Below are 18,618 nucleotides of genomic sequence, written 5' to 3'. Positions count from 1 at the left end.
CTTTAAGATCTCTTTTTTTTGTCAACCGAAAAGGCAACTTTTTACAAGCTTTTGGTACCTGCAGTGGCTGACACCATCAGTATTATCAGTGTTGGGCAGTGCTGGTCAGTCTGTCAGAGAGGAGGACGATGGTCTCCAGCCCCTACGAGGAAGGCAGGGCTCGTGGAACCCCGAGAACCGCAAGGTTTTCCGCCGCGGTTGCGTTTTTTGCGGTGTCTGTGCCACGACGGCGGAGCGGACAGCGGGAGGAGAAGTGCGAGGGTGAGCCCGGGCGGGCCAAGAGAGGGCCCGGGGCCGAGCGGGGCCGGGCCGGCGGCCGGGCCGGGCCGAGCGGAGCGGAGCGGAGCGGGCTGGGCCCCGCTCCCTCCTCGCTCTCCGCCGGCCCCACCGGTCGGGGCTGCCGGCGGCGGCAGGCTTAGTCAGAGGAATGTGGGTGGGACTCCCTCCTCCCCGGCGCCTTAAAACCCCGCTCGGACCGGCCCGCTCGCAGTCTCCCGTCCCGGCGGAGCGTCCCCGCTGCACCACACCCGCGACGCCCGGGTTCGCTGGGCGCGCCGCCGGCCGGGCACGATGGTGGTGTGCGGCCTCGCCTGCTGGAGGTGCAGGTGGCTCCTGCCCCTGCTGCTGGGCCTGGCCATCATCATGGGCATCATCGCCCTGGCGGGCCGGGGCTGGCTGGAGTCCGAGTCGGAGCCCTACGTGCAGCAAGCGTCGCTGTGGGAGAGCTGCACGCGGGGCGAGGAGGACCTCAACTGGAACTGCGAGTCCCTGATGGACTACGGTGAGTGAGGAGCCCGCCGAGGAACCGGGGCAGCGGGTGCCAGGCTATTGACCTCCCCTAACTCTGCTGTGGAGCAGCTGCTTCCTGGAATGGAGTATCCATGCTGTTTCGGGGCTTAAACCAGCTCCGAAACACGGGGCTAGACTACTCCAGAGCGATTTTTTTTTTTTTTTAATCAGTACAACACTGAGAAGCCGGGGTGTTGATATTTTGGGTTTTTCTGAAGTTATTTTACAACCAAAGTAAGATAGCAGCTGGCTCCAAGTCTGTGTGTTTGGTTCCCCTGAACTCTCATCGGGCTGCAGTGCCAAAGCCTTACCTGGCTGCTCCCTCCCTGTGCCGCCGGATTCCCTGGTCAGGCGGCCAGTGTGGAAACCTCCATACAGGACCACGCCTGGACAGTAGTGAAATGGTATTTCCCCGACCATTTGGGGGAAGAGAGCACCTTAATTTAACCCTCCTGGCCAAGGGAGTGCAGCTATTAAAATGCCTCCTGATCTGCAGCTTAAAATGGTCTGATGTGGGTTCGAAGGCAGGAAAAAAAAATGCTCTTTCCTTTGTACCTCTCTGTTGCACTGGGGCCTAAATCAGGGATAAGTGTGCCTCTGTTTTAACTTGTTTAGCTGCTTCTGTATCTGGCATCACCACTGTAACATTCTTACTTCACACTCTCAGTTTCTAGGTCTTTTGGGGGACTTTTTGTTTTATTGCTAGGACACGTGGGTCTGATTACATCTGCTTTTCCCTCAAACAAAATATTTCTGGACAAATAAGCAGACCCGCCTTAAGATCTTGGATGAGGGTTCTTTAGGGACTGGGGGGCTGGAAGGGTGTGTTTCAGCTGGGAGAGCTGGGACTGTTTCCCTGCACAGATGACTTGCTGCCTGAGCACGGCAGAATCACTTCCAGAAGCTTTTCATTGCAGCACTCATGCACAAGCTAAATCCTGAGTATACTGTAAGAGAAGTGGCTTTGTTTCTCAGCTGGGTGATGACTTCGGGCCTTACTGCAGGTAGAAGAAATCTGGCTAGTGAGATGAAAATATCCATCTCCCCCATCAGACAGAGAAGAAAAGCTAGTGCAGTTGCTAAAATTTGCATTGCACAGGGGAAAAGTGCTAATACAGTACAGCCACTAGAATTTGTTTTCTCCTGTAGTGACATGGCTTCACACGTCCCTGAGTACTGATGGGTGTGTGCTTTGCGTCAGCCCTCAGCACTGTGGGACAAAAGCAGTTTTCTGCATTTTTTTCCTAGTTAACAGCCTGACACAGAAGAATAGCATCCTTGACTTCACTTGTTTAAGTCTTGGCTTATTTAAACCAAAACTTATTTAAATCCTTGGCTTATTTATATGAATTTGCCTGTTCTCAAATTTTCATAACATCAATGCCACTGTCTACTCAAATAGTATTTGCATCTAGAGACAGGATGTAACACATGAATTCAGGTTTGATTTGTTTTGTTTTCTTTTCTTCCATGCTAATGCAATTACTGTCAAAATAGGTGAGGGCATTTACAAAGGAAAAAATGCCTAGCAGGCATTTGTAGCACTGGAGCAGGAAAATAAAGGTTAACTAATTGAGATGCATAACTTGTGTTTTGCATACAATAATTGCTGTGGACTAACCATCCTGCACCTCTCCTGATGAAATGAAGACTTCAGAGTGGATCTCCATTAACAGAATGTGCCATTAGACAAATTCTTAATTGAGCTGTGGCATGTGTATGAGGAAGAGGTAGAAAAAAAAGCAGGCGAGTCACTTATTTTAAATGAGGGGAAAGGGGCAGGAAAAGACAAACAAAGATTTGCAAATAGGAGTGTTTCCTAAACACTCCTTAATGTAGCTCCTTAATGCACATTTGCAAATACCACATGAGAGGGAAAAAGTGAAAGGGAAAAAGAAGAGTAGGATGTCATGTGGCAGGGAGACAGGGAAGGGATATTGTTTAGAGTTCTGTGCTGGTTTGTGTCTGGGAAGTGCCCTGGCTGGCAGCGTCTATGTATTATCAAAATGTTGCAACGCAGAAGTGCTGCAGTGCACTAGAGTATGACTCAAGATGACTAGGTCTAGACCATTGCAGGATTTAACTGTTGACTGTGTGTTTAAAACATATCAGCAAGCCATCAGCTATGACAAAGATTATTTGCACTGTGTAACTTGGAAAGATGATTGTCTTTATAGTGATGAGACTGTAAGTTTAGAAGCAATATTTATGGGTGGCTGCGCCCTCCTGGTTCTGAATGACTGGTCCCAGTGACCTTGCTTTGAATTAACACTGTAAAAGATGGGTGTGTACATGTGCATTAGGTTAACTCCTTCTTAACACTAAGAGCCAATTGGTATTCATTTGGTATGTACCAGCCAACAAAGAAAAAGGGAAGCATTTTTCTGGATCCTTAGTAAGTGCCAGAAAAAATAAAAAAAGAGCCCAGCCTTTGTGAATCATGTTTCACTGGAGCTGTGCCACTGTACCTATGTCCCTAGAGGCATGGACTTTGATACCACAGATTATTGGTGAAACTGAGTGCATATGAAGACTTCACTGAGGGGCCAGGTAAATAAAGGAGGAATGCTAGGTGTGTACTTACCTTTTCAATACACCTCTTTTCAGGCACACTTTTGTCTGATTTAAGAACACCAGGATGCATTCAAGACAAACTAACATCGTGTGTAGTGTCAGGCAAGTGCAGGCACTTGGGAAATGCTGATGTGAAAGGTGTAGCAGTTGGCGTCGCTGCCTACACCCAGAAAACACTTACTGCAACTTCCTGGTAAGAGATCCCAGTGAAATGTGAGGCTGGTGTCTCTGCCAGTGCACTTTGCTGGCTCCTGAGCAGGCACACTTCCGCTGCTAACAATCCAGAGACTAAAAGCTGGAAATGTGTAGGATTGTGCCTCTCTTCAGCTCTCAGCTGAAGCCAGGTTTATACTAGAAGGCTTGCATTTAATATTTTGGTAGTTTAGTAATTGCTTTTCTTGCACTCCTAAAGTCAAAACAGATTGTGATTCCCAGTATTAATTTCCAACCTGCCCTCCCAGCAAACCTTGGATTCTGGGATCCTCTGTGCTCATGGTGGATATGCACATAGCTTCCTCTCACCAGTCATGCTACCATGGAAGTTCACACATTACCTGAGCAAGAAAGTAGTGCTGACTCTGCTCTTTTGCTTGCAGTTCACTACTCCTTTATGACGTCAAAAAAGTCCAATATTTTTGGACATTCTGTGTAATGGGCTCTTGAGGCCAAGCAAGGATTGCTACTGCCATTTACATACACAAGAACATTACAGCTACATTGCGAAAACATGCCCAGTCTCTGCAGGTTGTGATAAAAGCTTCCACTTACTCACAAGCTAACAAACTAGCTTTGGCTTCTGGAAGTGAATGAACAAATATGACAGTCTTGTTAGTTCAAATCCTGTAGCAGTTCATCTTCCTGCTAGACTATTTTCACAGCCCTTTTATTGATTTCTAAAGAGAAATCTAGATTTAAATATCTTAGCCTGTAGAGATTCCACCTCCTCCCTGGTGACGCTGGGGCATGGCCAGATGAAGTCAGGAAACACACTTAATGCTAAGGCACTGTTGCTTGCTTTCTTTTAATTTCATCATATTACTGGTGCTCATCATTAACATTTAGTAATCATGACCCCTCCTAGTTATTTGCATGATAACATTTGCAGCTGAGTTCCTTCCCATAGTAATCATTAATGTAATGTAATTCTATGTAATAAAACTCTTAAGCCTTCGTAATAATTACAGACCTTCTGAACAGTTGTTTTTTAAATGTCCTTTCAACACCACCTAATAGATAAATACTGTTCTGCTGATTAGATGCAAAGAACTTGACTATTCTTTGAGGCCAAGCTGACCTGGAAACACTAATACCCCCAACTATTTCTCTACTTTTCTGCTCTCCAATTCTTCTGCCTTTCTATTTATGCAGTTCCAAATCTCTGTGGTGTTCTTGGTTGATTTCATAAACATACATCATATTTATGTTTATTTTGCACAAGAAATACCCTCTCTGACAAATGAATGGGTCTGTGAATTTTCTATGTTTATGGAAAAGCTTAAATTCCAGCTAAATATCTTATGATTACAAGGCACTTTTGAGCATAAACCATATAGAAAATGGGGCTAATCTGTCATTCTCTGACTGTGAGCAGGTCCCTCCAGCTCTTATGGCAGCAAACAGTGAGAGGGTAAACCTGCACCTCTCCCCTCCTGGCAGCTGAGACTTGTAGGGGAAGGATCTTTCAGAAAGACAGGAGAGCTGGGTGCCTGTGGGGACTCTGTCAGCTCTCAGAAGCCTTTGGGAGGAAAAGGAGCTGGGAAAGCCTGACTTGATTGGTGTGGGGATGAGGGAGATCCTTCATGGAGAAGCAGCAATTTCAGTTTTGGCTCTGCAGCAGCCCCTCTAGTGAAAACTCTCCCTGTTGGTGGGGGTGGCAACAGATCATGTGGATAAGGAAAATCCCAGGGCTGCACCCTATGCTTGGGAAAGGTGCACCCTCCCACCCCAGTCTCTCCCATCAGTCACTTATTAAGAGACTTATATATATACACAATGTAAGAGAAATCTCAAAAATTAAGTGTAAGTCCTGTGATTCCCGCAGGGGATCAAGTGTTTGGCTGATAGTTCAGTGTCTGACTACACTCATCCAGCCAAGAGCACACCCATCTAGTGCTGTGGGCAGCACCTATGACTCAATCTTATCAAGTCTTGTCAGCATCAACCTGCTGCAAAGTGATGTTGGAAAAGATAATCCAGCTGAAGAAAGAGCAGAAGGTCCTGGGTCACCATTACTGAGCTCTGTCACACATGAGCACAAAACTCAGAATTTCATGTTGGTGCTACCTACTGCTGCCTTGTTTCTGAAGACCTGAAGCAAAGCTGAGCTTGATATTAATCTTCCTGACAAGATATCTCCTGCAGCTATCTGTGTTGTCATTTTCTTATTGCCAGAGACAAGAAAATAAATCACTGTGAGCAGAGCCTGGGCTGACCTGTATCCAAAAGCTTATTATGCTTGTAAAGACAGTACAGATGCTATGAAAATGGCAGAGAGAGCACTGGGGGCATTCTGCCTTGTACTCCTCCAGCTGTGTTTGTGTTGCTCTAAACCTCAAGGTGTCTAACATGCAGGTGTATTTGAGTTTACAACTTAAATTTTATCAAAAAGATGCCAGATTTGTCCTCCTACATCTTGTCAGCATAAATAATGCATCTGAAAGGGAAAATGCTATGGTAACTTGGTGTTCCTTCTTGTTGTGCTTTTTTTTTCTTAATAGGGCAAATATTGATAAAACCTTGTCTAAATCATCTAGTCTGAATGGGTTTTCCTGAGCTGGCTGTGTGTAATGGTTACATATCCCTTTATATTATTTATCACTAAAGAAATCCTATTGCGGAGACAATATTCAATACCTGTGTTAGATATGGCAGAGAATATTTTGTGTGAAAAGATTTTATCAAACCACTGACGTAGCTCTCCAGACACTCATCAGTCTCCTCCCCACTTCTTCCCCTCAGCATTCCCTCAGGGAAGTGGTATGAGACATGCACAACTATTTGAAGAAGAAGAAATTTGAGAAGTTTTTACTGTCTTGAGTAGCTCCAGGAAGGGAAAGGGGAAAGAAAGACTTTTCCTTATCTTTTCTATGTCAGTTTCTTTTTTTTTTTGTCTTCAGGTAGCAGTGGTGCTAGTTGGAAGTTTGGCAGAGATTTGGTTGATGTATTTTACTGCTGTATTTTACTTTTGCTGTTGGATTAGAAATAAAGAAACCAGTTCAAACAGATCTAATTAAAATAGCTGTAAAATAATGCTTTGCTTTCAGACAGAAAATTGCAGAGAAAGAGTGGAGACTACATTGAAAGCAGAACATCTCCAAAGTCACTTCAACTGTGATGGAATGGACAGCTATGATGAAAGGGATTTTTTTTTTTTCATGTTCTGACCTAGATCTCACTGGCCTCTTTATTCCTACATTAGAGGGAGCTCAGGATCCGGCCCTACCTCTGTCTGAGTGTGTGAAAGTAGAAACCCACAATATGTAGATGTGGGAATTGAACTGTGATGACAGCTGACTGGAAAACAAAGCACTAGCCAGTATGGTTTAGCCCTTGTGGGCAGGTATCCTGCCTCCAGGGCAGGAACACTTTTGCTTGTAGTTGTATGCACTGGGCTCACCTAAATTGCTTGGTTTCTGAAGAGGACAAGGTGTGCGAGAGCCTTTTCACAGGGCCGTGTTACTGCCAAAGCAGAATCGCTGCCTGTTTATTTAGGAGGTTTTCCTGCCCCTGCTGCCTTGGCCCTGCCTGTGCCGGGTGAGTTCTGGATGCTGGTGCTGTTCCGTTGGAATACAGCCCTTGCTTCATGCCTCAGCCTCTCCAGCATGCAGTAGCTTGATACTAAGTAGCTTGATACACCCTGTTCCAGCAAATGTCAAAGTAATGATTCAAAGAGGATTCATCAACTTTTACCTCAGATTTTGCTGTTTCTCCTCCACCTGCTACATTTTAGCTGTGAATAGATACTTATTTTCAAGAACATTCTTTTGTCATCTTTTCAGCTATTGCAGGTTTATTTCTTTTTGGTCATGCTTATTTTGCTTCCCATGCCCTATTCTTGTCATAAACAAACAGAAATGTTACGCAGACAGCACTATTATTTCCCAGCAGTTATCTCCTGTGGCTTTCACACTTCCTTGTGCATGGAAGTGCTTTTGTAAACTTGAATATCGAACAGGAGCTGTAGTGATAAAGGACATTGTCAGCAGTTGTGTGCCCTATCTGCTCAGGTATCTGTGGGTGTCTTATAGATACAGAGTTTGAAGGTATTATCTCTCTTGTATGCTGCACTCTATCCCCCTTTTCAGCAAGACAAGTTATCAGGCAGGGAGTCCTGTGCTGCTCCAGCAGTGATGGAGCCCCCTGCTCTGCAGCTGTGTGCTTTGCAGGCATTCAGCATTGCTTTGACATAAGGACATGCTTTTTACATGAGTTTCAATAAAAAAATGAATAAAGAAAACCAAAGAGCTGCAATGACCTACAGGAGAGTACTGCTGTGTGTAATACCTTCCTTGTTTTTTCTTCAAGGCTGGGGGAGAGCAGCAGCTGCCACATACCTCGTTGGCTTTGTGATCCTGGTCATCTGTTTCGCCCTTGCAGTCATCGCATTCTCGATCGAGATCCTCCGCTTCAACTTTGTGCGAGGAATTGGAGGCCTGCTCTTTGTTGTTGGTAAGGCTGGGCACAAAGACAAGGTTATTTTCGATGTGAAACAGGCATCAGCAGAAAAACATGCTAGATGGAGCCTCCCTTATGAAATTAGCTGTCTTTGTCTGGTTTATGACTCATTTTCGTGGGAAACAAGGGAAGGCTGAGTTGCGCTCTGAAAGCATAATGGATAGGGAAGCTCCAGTGGCCTTTGTCAGTTCTCACACTTTCCCAAAAGCAATTCATGGGGATGCCCAACACCTTTAACCCTTCACGTGACATGCTAAGACTTAAGAGCTGTGGGCGCTTCCCACCTTTCTGATGGGAGGAGGAGGAGGAAAGAACAGGGCTCTGGGAGGTAACTGGCTGGGCAGGGTTGCCGGTGCTGGCTGTGGGACAGGGCTGGTCACAGCATGCAGGTATGAGCCTTAGCAACCTGGCAATGGGCAGCTGAGGTGCTGCAGCAGCCACATGGGCGTGGGGATCTGCTTGGGACAGAAGTCACATACCTCTGTAACAATGCAGATCTGATTGCAGGTCTGAAGCTAATCCTTACATATCTTAAGTATGCAGTTATCTCCAGGTACCTTTTCTTAATGGGAACCGTAATATGTTCACTCTAACTTACTCCTGGTTTTCTTTCTTTTCTCTCTCTAGCTGCATTCCAGATCATTGGCTTGGTCATTTACCCAGTGAAATTCACAGAAGACATTCCACTGACAGGAGATAACATGTTCAGCTGGGCCTATGGTTTTGGCTGGGCTAGCACTGTTGTTGTAATAGGTTGTGCTTTCTTCTTCTGCTGCCTCCCCAACTGGGAAGATGAAGTCCTGGGAAACATCAAGCCTACCTATTACTACTCCTCCCCAGAGAGAGCACCATACTTAAATTGAAAGATTAAGTCTAAGTACAGTCAACTCTCAAAACAGAGGAGTGCCTCTGATGTGCATTTGGTGTGATTGTAGGAGACTAAAAAACTCACCTTATTTTGCCAGTGTATTTCTTACTGTGGCTGGCAATAAATTAGGAAAAACATTGGCATCTTAAACCAAATAGCTTTTACCCAAAGTATTATTTACATATTTTCATGTCAATTCAGTTTGGGTGGTTTACTTGCTCCTTCCCCTCCCAATTAATTGAGTCATCCTTATTTTATTCAAATATTTTCTTATGAATATAGATGATAGTGTTTAAAGTGTAGAAAGGAAAAGGATAGATTTTAAGCAACCCATTAGTGTGTCCTGTGAGATAGGTTGTTTTTTTTCACCTCTGACAAAATTGCTTTAAATGGAGCTAGGAAAAAACACAGCCTTCCAATGAACACTTTTTGTTCTGTTAAAGTCAGTCCCAAGAAAGAAACTTCTGTGATACTATCACAGTCATCTGCTGCCTAAAAATCTTTTCTCATTCCTGTTACTGGACTGTTGTTGACTACTAGCTATTTGAATTAAGAGGAAAATAAAATTAAAATTTATTTTCCAGCAATTGGTGCTGTTGGACAAGGTCTCATCCAAAGCATGGAGCTGGTGTGTATAACATAAGAGTGGCTAATTTAATATTGGTGGGTTTGTGGCCACAGAAGGACTTGTGATGGAATCACAAATGTGTGTTGTAATGGATTCAGATGCTAAAGTACATACATTTTTACATGCTATATGAGAGATGCTGATTTTGAAAGTATCTTTGAGCAGAAACATAAACTATTCTACTAGTCTACCTTTGTAAAGTTGAAGTGTTTTAATTATCAGTGTGCTTCGGAGGGAAATTTTAGCATAAGGTGTTTAAAAACCTCCAAAAGTTTCTAACACTGTTGGTACCTCAGAGTTTAGCAAACTTGGGCTGCTTTGTGAGTGAGTAGGGGTAACAGCTAGAAATAGAAAGGCAGTTCTGTGAGCAATTTACATATGTAAACTTCATACAGACATCAGTGTTGGAGTAATCTGGCTGCCTCCTCATTTGTGTTTCTGCAGCCAGCAGTTCCAAATAAATATTCTAGCGAGGCGTAGTCATGGACCTGCAGCATCTTACAGCAGATTTAATTGTGGTCTGTAATCTTCGTCAGGGCTTTGTTCAGCTGGGGAAGAAGGAAGAAGTTCATTTTTTGAACTCCTCTTCCAGCTATGGGGGAAGTAGCTTTAGCAAAGACAGACTGAGGAGGATATAAGTGGATTGGAAAGCAAATGCTGCATGTTTCTCTGTGTTATTTCTTACTCTCATGAACCTGGTACTTAGGAGAGGGTAAGTGGTGGGTATGTGTATTCATGCACATGTACAAAATAGAACTTAGAAAGCATTACTCAACAGACTGTAAAGCTAAAGTAATTTACAACTGATCTTTTGCAATGCCCTGTATTTCTTGTATTATATATTGTATAGCTTTCCATGTTGTAACACCTTTTTCAATTTGATAATGCAATATATTGCATGTGATCCTGTTTTAGAGAGGCCAGGTGATTCCTGAAGGTCCCTTCTAGGCCTGTATTTTATAACTTTACAGAGCATAAATGTCTGCAGATTTCAGAATTGTGTTATGAGCTCAGTTGTGGCATATACAATCAATTGTATTTATGATTCTTGCCAAATAAGAGAGTTCCATGGCAAACATGTCCTTTTAAATTTTTTTTCCCATTTCTGTACAGTACTGCCTGGTGGGGAATACCGTGTAGACTTTATCATGAGAAATGATAGTACCTACTTCTAGTGAATTCAAAAGACAGCAGAGAATCTCAGGTGGGGAAAACCCTTGCCCAACTAAAGCTGAAAAAGAGAAGAAAGTGTAAGAAAATGGACACCTTTCCTAATGACAGGGAAGATGGAATGGTAATATGGTAATCAGGATTAGCATAATTTAAGTCTTTTGTATGCTTTTTTTATAAGCATTGGCATAACTTGTCAGAAGAGGACTAATGTAAAATAAACTTGGCTCTGAATGTACTGGGAGGGGTAGAAGCATAACGAGCATGTTACACAACTTCAGTGTTCCAGAGAAAGCTATTGCAAAAAGTTATTAATGACTTTCAAGTGATATTAATGTATGTGACACTCGTTTCAAATGTGGTGGCTTAATTAAAAATGTTTTAGCTGATGGTTGTAGAAACTTGGTGATGTTTGTGGTTCATGGATTAATTTCATAAAATCAAACAAATAAGCCATTCTTTTCTTCTCCTAACTTGAATATCCAGTGTCAGGTTAATAAAATGAAGTTAAAGACCTCATGTCCAGGAGGCAGCAACTTCATTTTCCAGTCAAATAAGCTTCAGAATACACTGCAAAACATGTCTGTGCGCTTTCATTGAAGTGCCAGGTATAGAATGTTCTTTCCTAAGCCAAAACCTCTTAAGTGCATCACAGATAAGGGGGAACTCTAAACATTTTAAATACACAACAGTCTACAGGAGGTCTCGTGTGTGGGAAGCTTGTTCTTTATCAAAAATGTTCCAAGTGTCTTTCCTACAATGATCAAGAAATTTAAATAGTGAAAAAAAGATGGTGTACTGGCCTGCTATTTTCAGTGGAAGGCTGCACTTCTCCCATGATTAGAAACCTTCCCACTTCTAATCTCAGTTTATGCATGGCCCATATTATAACCCTGTCCTAGTGATGTTTTTTAAAGAGAGCAAATCAGTCAGTCACTGCTGTCTTACACCAGCCTGTGGCTTCTGATTTCTGGAAAAACAGGTTCATCATTCTCCTTTTATTATTTTTTTAATCGATCCTCTTCCCTTTTTTTTTTAATCTATCCTCTTCCCTAAGTGTCTTAATTTTAAAATTCATTTACTACCCTGAATTCTGGTGCCTTCCATGTGTTTCTTTTTGGGTTTTGGTTCCACATCTCCCCATTTTTAATTACTTCTAATTTTAAATAAACAAATAGGAAAAATATTTTGGTTTCTTTTAGATTTTCCTAAATGCTCTCAAGATAATTGCAAGGTTTCTATAATGCCTTTTTTTCAACACAAGAAAATTTGCACTCCTGTTTACCTACCAGTCTGTATTAAGCTGCAACCTAAATCTTTGCTCACTAAAATCACCTGAATATCTTCAGTGAGCTTCAGGCTGCAGGGTTGCTCCTTCTAATCCAGTTTGTGAGAAGAGAGAGCAGTTCAGGGGAATCTGAGCACACTTGACCCTTGTCCTAGGAGCAGTTATGAGCAATCAAAAATGTGCATGACTGAGTGCTAGGGAAGACTAATTGACCTGAATGGGATGATTAATGCTTAAATCTCATGGATATGGGAAACAGCTGCCACACCCCACTGGGATTTTGTATTTTTAGCTGATGTAACAAGTGACTAATTTTTTAGACAATTCATTGACAAGACAGAATTCTAAAAGATTATTCACCTGACCTTTACATCCTGCACACAAAGGCTTTTGGATGTAGAATGCATACATAAATCAAGGGAGTGTAGTAACAGATCATTTGGGAGCAGGGAGGATTGTTATGGTGATAAGCACTCCAGAAACAAAAACAACCACGTATTAAGAGAAAATGTTGCGCACACACACGCAAACAAAGAGAGTTGCTGAGGTCATTGAGCACTTACAAACTAATGATGAACCAAGCACACATATCTATGGAAACCAAAATGCTCCAGGAGATGCACAACATTTGAGAGCTGAAGTACTGGTCCCACAGCTCAGAGCAGTGGGGGTTCCTGGCAATATGGAACAGCACCCTGAAAAAACAGGTTAATCTGTGCCAGTAGGTGAAATTGCACATGTTTTTAAATGGACTTGGAAGATGATACTCACAACCAGAATAAAGTTTAATCAAATCTGGAGGATGCATTTGTCAAAAATATGGATGTTGAGTTTCAAAATTTGATTCCTGTAACAGGCATCAGTACAGAAGTAGTGAAATCCATGTGCAGTGGGTTCACAGAACCTGGTAAATGCCAGTGATACTGCACAGGTGCAGCAGTTTATATGCATAGATCCCATGTCCTGCACGTGTGCCGTGTATTTATGAGATAATTCCAATGACTCCATGATGCACATCTGCAGTGGTACAGTAGGCTGCCTTTTGTCTGGGATTCCCTGGTGTCCTAAGGTGTAGGCAAAGCTGCACCACCTATGAAGCTTGACATCTAGAAATTCCAGGCAAAAATACAATGTCCTCAAATTTGGCCTATACAAATTATATTTAAATTACTTGAGAATTGTTAGAATAATCCAAAGGATTTTTTCATTGGGATTTTTGATTGCATAAATTTTATAAGGCTGTATTTATAATAAAGACTGTAGAAGAACACACAGAAATGCCTGGAGCTTTATAATATAAATATTACGACTATAAACAAGATAAATAATAATTTGTGACAAGAACTATGCTTTACATAATATAATTAATACATAGAAATTAATTCTATTTCTCATGGGTCCATCTCTGCAGGATTGAATAACGTGAAGAGAGCTGGTATGGCTACTGCTTTTTGTTTATTCATGGGAATGGGGACAATATATGATATTTTTCACAGAATTTTTGTGAATAGAGAATATTTTATTAGTATCAAAGTTTGCTAAAACTCAAGGTGATACCTTGGAAATCAGTGTTCACTGAGTTTGAGAGGGCCCAGAAAGGTCTGGAGTGAGCATTCAGATGAAACTGAGCATAAAAGCCAGGCAAGTCCTGTCCTACAGTGTGCTGCTCTGGGAAATGATCATGGATTGAAGTAGGCTGGTTTGATGGTCACAGTCCTGAATACACATGGAGGCAGGAGCAGGAGCTGACCTTTTCAGGAAATAGCCTATTTTTAAGCTCTCTTTGGAGAGGATTTAAACAATCCCTTACAACAGGAAATAAGGAGAAATTATAATGAAAAAAATAATTTAGGTGAATTTTTATACATGAAATAGAAAGACAAAACAACTCACAAAACAAAATTTGGGAAAATCATAATTGGCATTTGGTAATAAGACAGTAAGTTGAAAATGTTGCTAGGATACTTCTGTTTTAATTTTAGCCCTCTTGTCAAATCAATTTCACATCAAACATTTAAAACTGAAGACATCATTTCCATGTAACACATTAGTTTCAGCAAAATCCTTCTTTTGGCTGAAGAATCCCAAAGTGAAAATTTGTGGCTGAAACCCCTTAAGACATGCTTAGCATGCATGTCCTATCTGTAAATCTCAGAGTGTTTAAACAAGTAGCTATTCCCAGCTGACCCATAAGACAGAGCAGATAAAAGCCATTTCTTTGACAGAGAACTGTAAGTAGCAAGGCTGTGGCACCAGGGAATTCTCTAAGTGAAGCTGATTTTATTCCTCTCCTAAGGCAAAGTAAAGCTTTATGCTTTATAAGGAGTTACTGTTATGATCCACTACAACAGGACAAGAATTTAGTTAGCTTACCTATGCCACAGAGAAGTTCTGGAGCCCAAAGAAAGTACTTTTAGTAAAATTATCCCATATGTAGAACAGGACTATGCTGTACCACTCTAACTGTTTACCCATGGGTTCATAAAATCGCTGTACACAATGTGCTATGATTCTTTCATTCTATGATTCTATGTACTCACCAGAGAGCTTGTGCTCCTGACAGCCGCTCAGGGAAAATACAGACACTCACAATGGTTACAAGTGTCCAGAGGCCATCTCAGCTCCTCACTGATTAGCTGGTTTACAGGACACCCTTGATTTCAGCCTTTTGCCTGGAGAAGGGGAGTTGACTGAACTGATTAAACTTCTACAGAGCCTCTGTAGGAAATTCCTGGGGATTAAACCTTGTTCCATCATATAACTTATCGTGTCCTTAAGCAAAAACTAGCTGACAATTAAATCCATGCTCAGGCACACAGAGTCTTTGTACTTTCCTAATCTTGTGTTTTCCTTATTTCTGTTTTCCCAATACAGTCTTGAATTGCTCACATAAAATACAGTCCTGGATGCCGCCCCATGTTTGCATCTCAGGTGTTAACACTTACTGGTTTGCACATGTAGCCTTGCTAAGGAGAGGAAGAAAGCCCTTTTAAGCCTAAGCCTTTGTCCTGTCCAGGCAAGCCTGCTTTACTGACAAGAGCCACACAGTGCTGCATGTGGGGCAGGCTTCAGAGGCCCTGCAGCAAGCTGGTCTTGGATGACTCTTGCTAAAAATCTTAACAAAACCCTGTGGGAATTTTCCTCTGAGCTCAGCAGTCAGTGAAGAGAGGAAGTATCCAACATCTGCAGAACTTTGCTGTGCTGTGTGTGAAAGCTTTCCCGAGAGCACAGCAGCAGGACTGAGCACCCACCATTCCCCAGGTCATCATAAGCATCATGGAGCAGTCACAGTGCCTGGCCACCTCAGGAGAGTTCCTCAGAAAGAGTTGGTGTAGCAGAATTACAAGATCTCAACTGTGTGCATTTTTGCAGGAGGGTGTTTTTATTTTGCAAAGATGTAAAGTCAGGTTGTGTTCAGAATGTATTTCTACATGATGACTTCTACAGTGATGTCTACAGGTCTTTTTCTACCTGTGCTTGCTATGGATGAAATATTAGTCACACGGAGAACACTATTGCCTTACTGCCCAGGGAGTGACCACAAGGTACAATTTGGCTGACTGAGTTGCACCACTGTTTGGGCTGTGGCTGTAACAATAACAGCAGTGCAGCCCTTTCCAAAGGGAAACAGTAGGCTGGCAGTACCGGCGAAAGAGAAGGACCTATGGTTGTAAATATTTTAATAAAGATAGTAATAATAGTTATGAAATTTATGCTCAGAGTGACTTGTTAGATGTAAGATAGCAAACAAGAGAACAGACCATAAAACAATTTTAGCAAAGCTTTTTAAATTCAAACTCTGGGGACTTCTTGTTTATAAGCAGTGTGACTATAAGAGAATGAAAATGTGCTTGCCGCAGAAGTCATGATCATGCACCACAGCCGGTCAGTTTATGCCAATCCAGTAATTTATACAGCTTAGCTGACTAGTCAGAGACTAAAGGTGAACAAAAGTACTCTGCCAATGACTTGTTAGCTTCTCCCACTTTTCTTCCAAGAAAACCATTTGTGTCTTGGCCAAAAATGCATATTTTTATTTCTAACTCTAATGCTGTAGAGTTGTTTGCTTTATCAATATCCTCCTGCTTACTTGGTTACCTCAAGTAATAATGAAGATTCATTAGCAATATTTTTAGGTGCAGAAAGTGCACTACAATCTAACAGTTTTAACTTTGATAATATATATCTTCATTTTCAATAGATGATGTTGGTGTTAACCAGGAGGTTCTATCCACAGATAATGGAGAAGGAGAACAAGCATTTGCTTTCGTGTAAACACCCAGCTTATACATTGTAAAAGATGAAGCATGGCGAAGATTAGTCATCACTTCACTTAAAGTTTCCAATCATTTTTCCCTGTTTGCCATAGAAGTATCAGAATTATGTGAGATAGATACAAAATTTTGTTATCTTTGGATGTATGTCCCTCTCTACTCTTCAAGATATCTCAAATTACCCTTTTATTGAACGTAATTCTGAGTTGCTTAAGGATGACAAAGGTGGGCAAGACACAGAAATATTTGTGGTGACTGAACACTACTCACCTTTCTTTCACAACATGATGATGTTCTCTGTGGTATCACCTTGCAAATGCTAACATTTGTGGCAGCATGCATTCATCCACATGTGAGCTGTAATAGAAACTGATGACAAATCCTTCAGTAAGTGCCTACCTGAAACATTGCTGAGCATTCTAAATTCAGAGAGGACCATTTTAGTCCTCAACAGACATTGGCTCTCAAATGCATGACAGCACCTGTCTTCATACTAGATTTCAGGTACAAAATTGCTTTAATTTGATTTGCCTATATCTTTATAAAGCCATAATTTTGTGAAAGGTTGAAACTTGGCAAGAGACTAGATACAGGCAGCTGAGTGAAGGCTTGTCTACACTCTACTGCCACATTCACAAGTATTTCTGAAGCTATCTTTTAAAAACCATTTAATATCCAAACCTGTGTTCTCTCAAACTTTTGGATTCTATTGTGTCCTCTTCTACCTCAGCTGTGGCAACAGAAAGAATGCATATACAGACTTGGACAACCTGTAGTAACAGCATAGCATACTAAGGTTGGTCTTCAAATGATACTGGATTTAATGTAAATATTTAAATCATGCATTTAAAAATTGTATATTGCAGTGTTATAGAGCAGGTAAATGATATTTTAAACATTAAGTAAATGATAACTGAATTTGTGGATAGCACAAATGTGGGCTACAACTGAAGATACATTCTATTCAAAGGGAATGGTTGTTCCCAAAAGTTTATTTTACAAAAAAAAAAAAAAAAAAAAAAAGAAAAAGAAAAAGTGAGATTTTCCCTTATTTCCAATTCAAAACAGCAGCTGAGGTGTCTTCATAGCTGGCTGTAGCTTTCAGCAACACTCAAATTCAATGGTCAAAACAGTAAAAATATCTCCTGCTCTCACAGAGGCCTGTTGGATACCCCTGATGGATCTCTCACAGCCACAGGGATATTGGACTATCTGTGCCACAGGAAAGCTGCTGGCAGGATGCTTCAGCTGGCCAGAATGAGAGATAAGGCAGCCACACCACTGCTACTCTACCAGCAGGCAAATAAGGTATCTGATGAGAGATAAGGCATGGTGTCAAATTTACTTCTTCAAATCTAATTTTTCATGGAGTTAGTGCTTCACTGTGCTGCAGCTCATTGATGTGGATGTTCCAGTTTGGTTCAAGCTAAATACCTCTTCAGGCACAGTGTATCAGTGCAATGTAAATTATTAATTTCCTTTATTTAGGCCATTATTGATTCATGAGTATTAATTCAGAAAAGTGCTGTGCAGTTCACAAACAGTTCATAGCTGTCACATTCCACCATGAGAGCTGCAACACAATAACAAATTTCTTTGAGTAAACGAGGTCAGTACTTGGATGCAGCCCTACCTGACAAAATCCACCATGGGAGCAAAGGATACTTCGCATCCTCTGGGCTTAACTGTGTTTCACACAAACCAGCTTTGATCAAGGGCTGCAGCTGCTTCCAGACATAAATGTAATTGGGCTCTAGCAAAATACTAGGTTGTAGCACGTGTTAGTTCAAAGGGAGAGTGCAGGGAACATGGCAATATCTCTTCTGAGCCGACAGACAGGAAGCTCTGCCCTTCACTCACTGAGTGTCCTCCCAGGGCACAGAGGGGTGATGGCTCATCTCTGCCTTGCACTCCTGGCAGCTGCAGACAGGCTCTGACAGGCCCCAGGCAGTGCTTGTACAGCCAGATCCACACTCAGGGAGTGTTTGTCAGTTGAGGCTCAGTCAAATCACAATTCAGCTTTTGTTCTCCCATAAGGCTATATCCAGATCATACTATAGTTTTCTTTTCCTCTGTACCTATGCTCCAGAAGGGGAAGAGCCAACAGTGACATTCTTTATTGCCTTAGCTTTATAACAGCTATGGAAATTTCTTTAATACTCATAAATAAGGTAAAAAAATAAGGTATGATTTTATTTTTAAATGGAGCCCTAGAAAGGCAGCTCACAGCCTCCAGGTGGCAAGTCTTAGAAACATCCACCGTGTCATGCAACTGTTCCCTCTTGTCTTTGCTTTCTCCTGCCATAATGCAAATCCCTTAGAAGATGGAAAGGTGGGGAAGTCAGGAAGGAAA

At 42.0% G+C, this 18,618-nt stretch overlaps 1 protein-coding gene across 1 annotated transcript; it reads left to right on the top strand.

Annotated features, from left to right (window-relative positions):
• The first annotated feature begins 570 nt into the window (after positions 1-570).
• Positions 571-11,104, top strand: LOC118685757 (p53 apoptosis effector related to PMP-22-like). Its single transcript, XM_036381427.2, has 3 exons — positions 571-781; positions 7,888-8,031; positions 8,665-11,104. The coding sequence occupies exons 1-3, from the start codon at positions 571-573 to the stop codon at positions 8,898-8,900; spliced, it is 591 nt and encodes a 196-aa protein (XP_036237320.1). The 3' UTR covers positions 8,901-11,104.
• Positions 11,105-18,618: the final 7,514 nt, after the last annotated feature.

Source organism: Molothrus ater, chromosome 3, assembly GCF_012460135.2.
Source record: "Molothrus ater isolate BHLD 08-10-18 breed brown headed cowbird chromosome 3, BPBGC_Mater_1.1, whole genome shotgun sequence".
Lineage (NCBI taxonomy): Eukaryota > Metazoa > Chordata > Aves > Passeriformes > Icteridae > Molothrus > Molothrus ater.
Note: the sequence above shows the minus strand (reverse complement) of the source record. Positions and strands in the feature narration are given on the sequence as shown.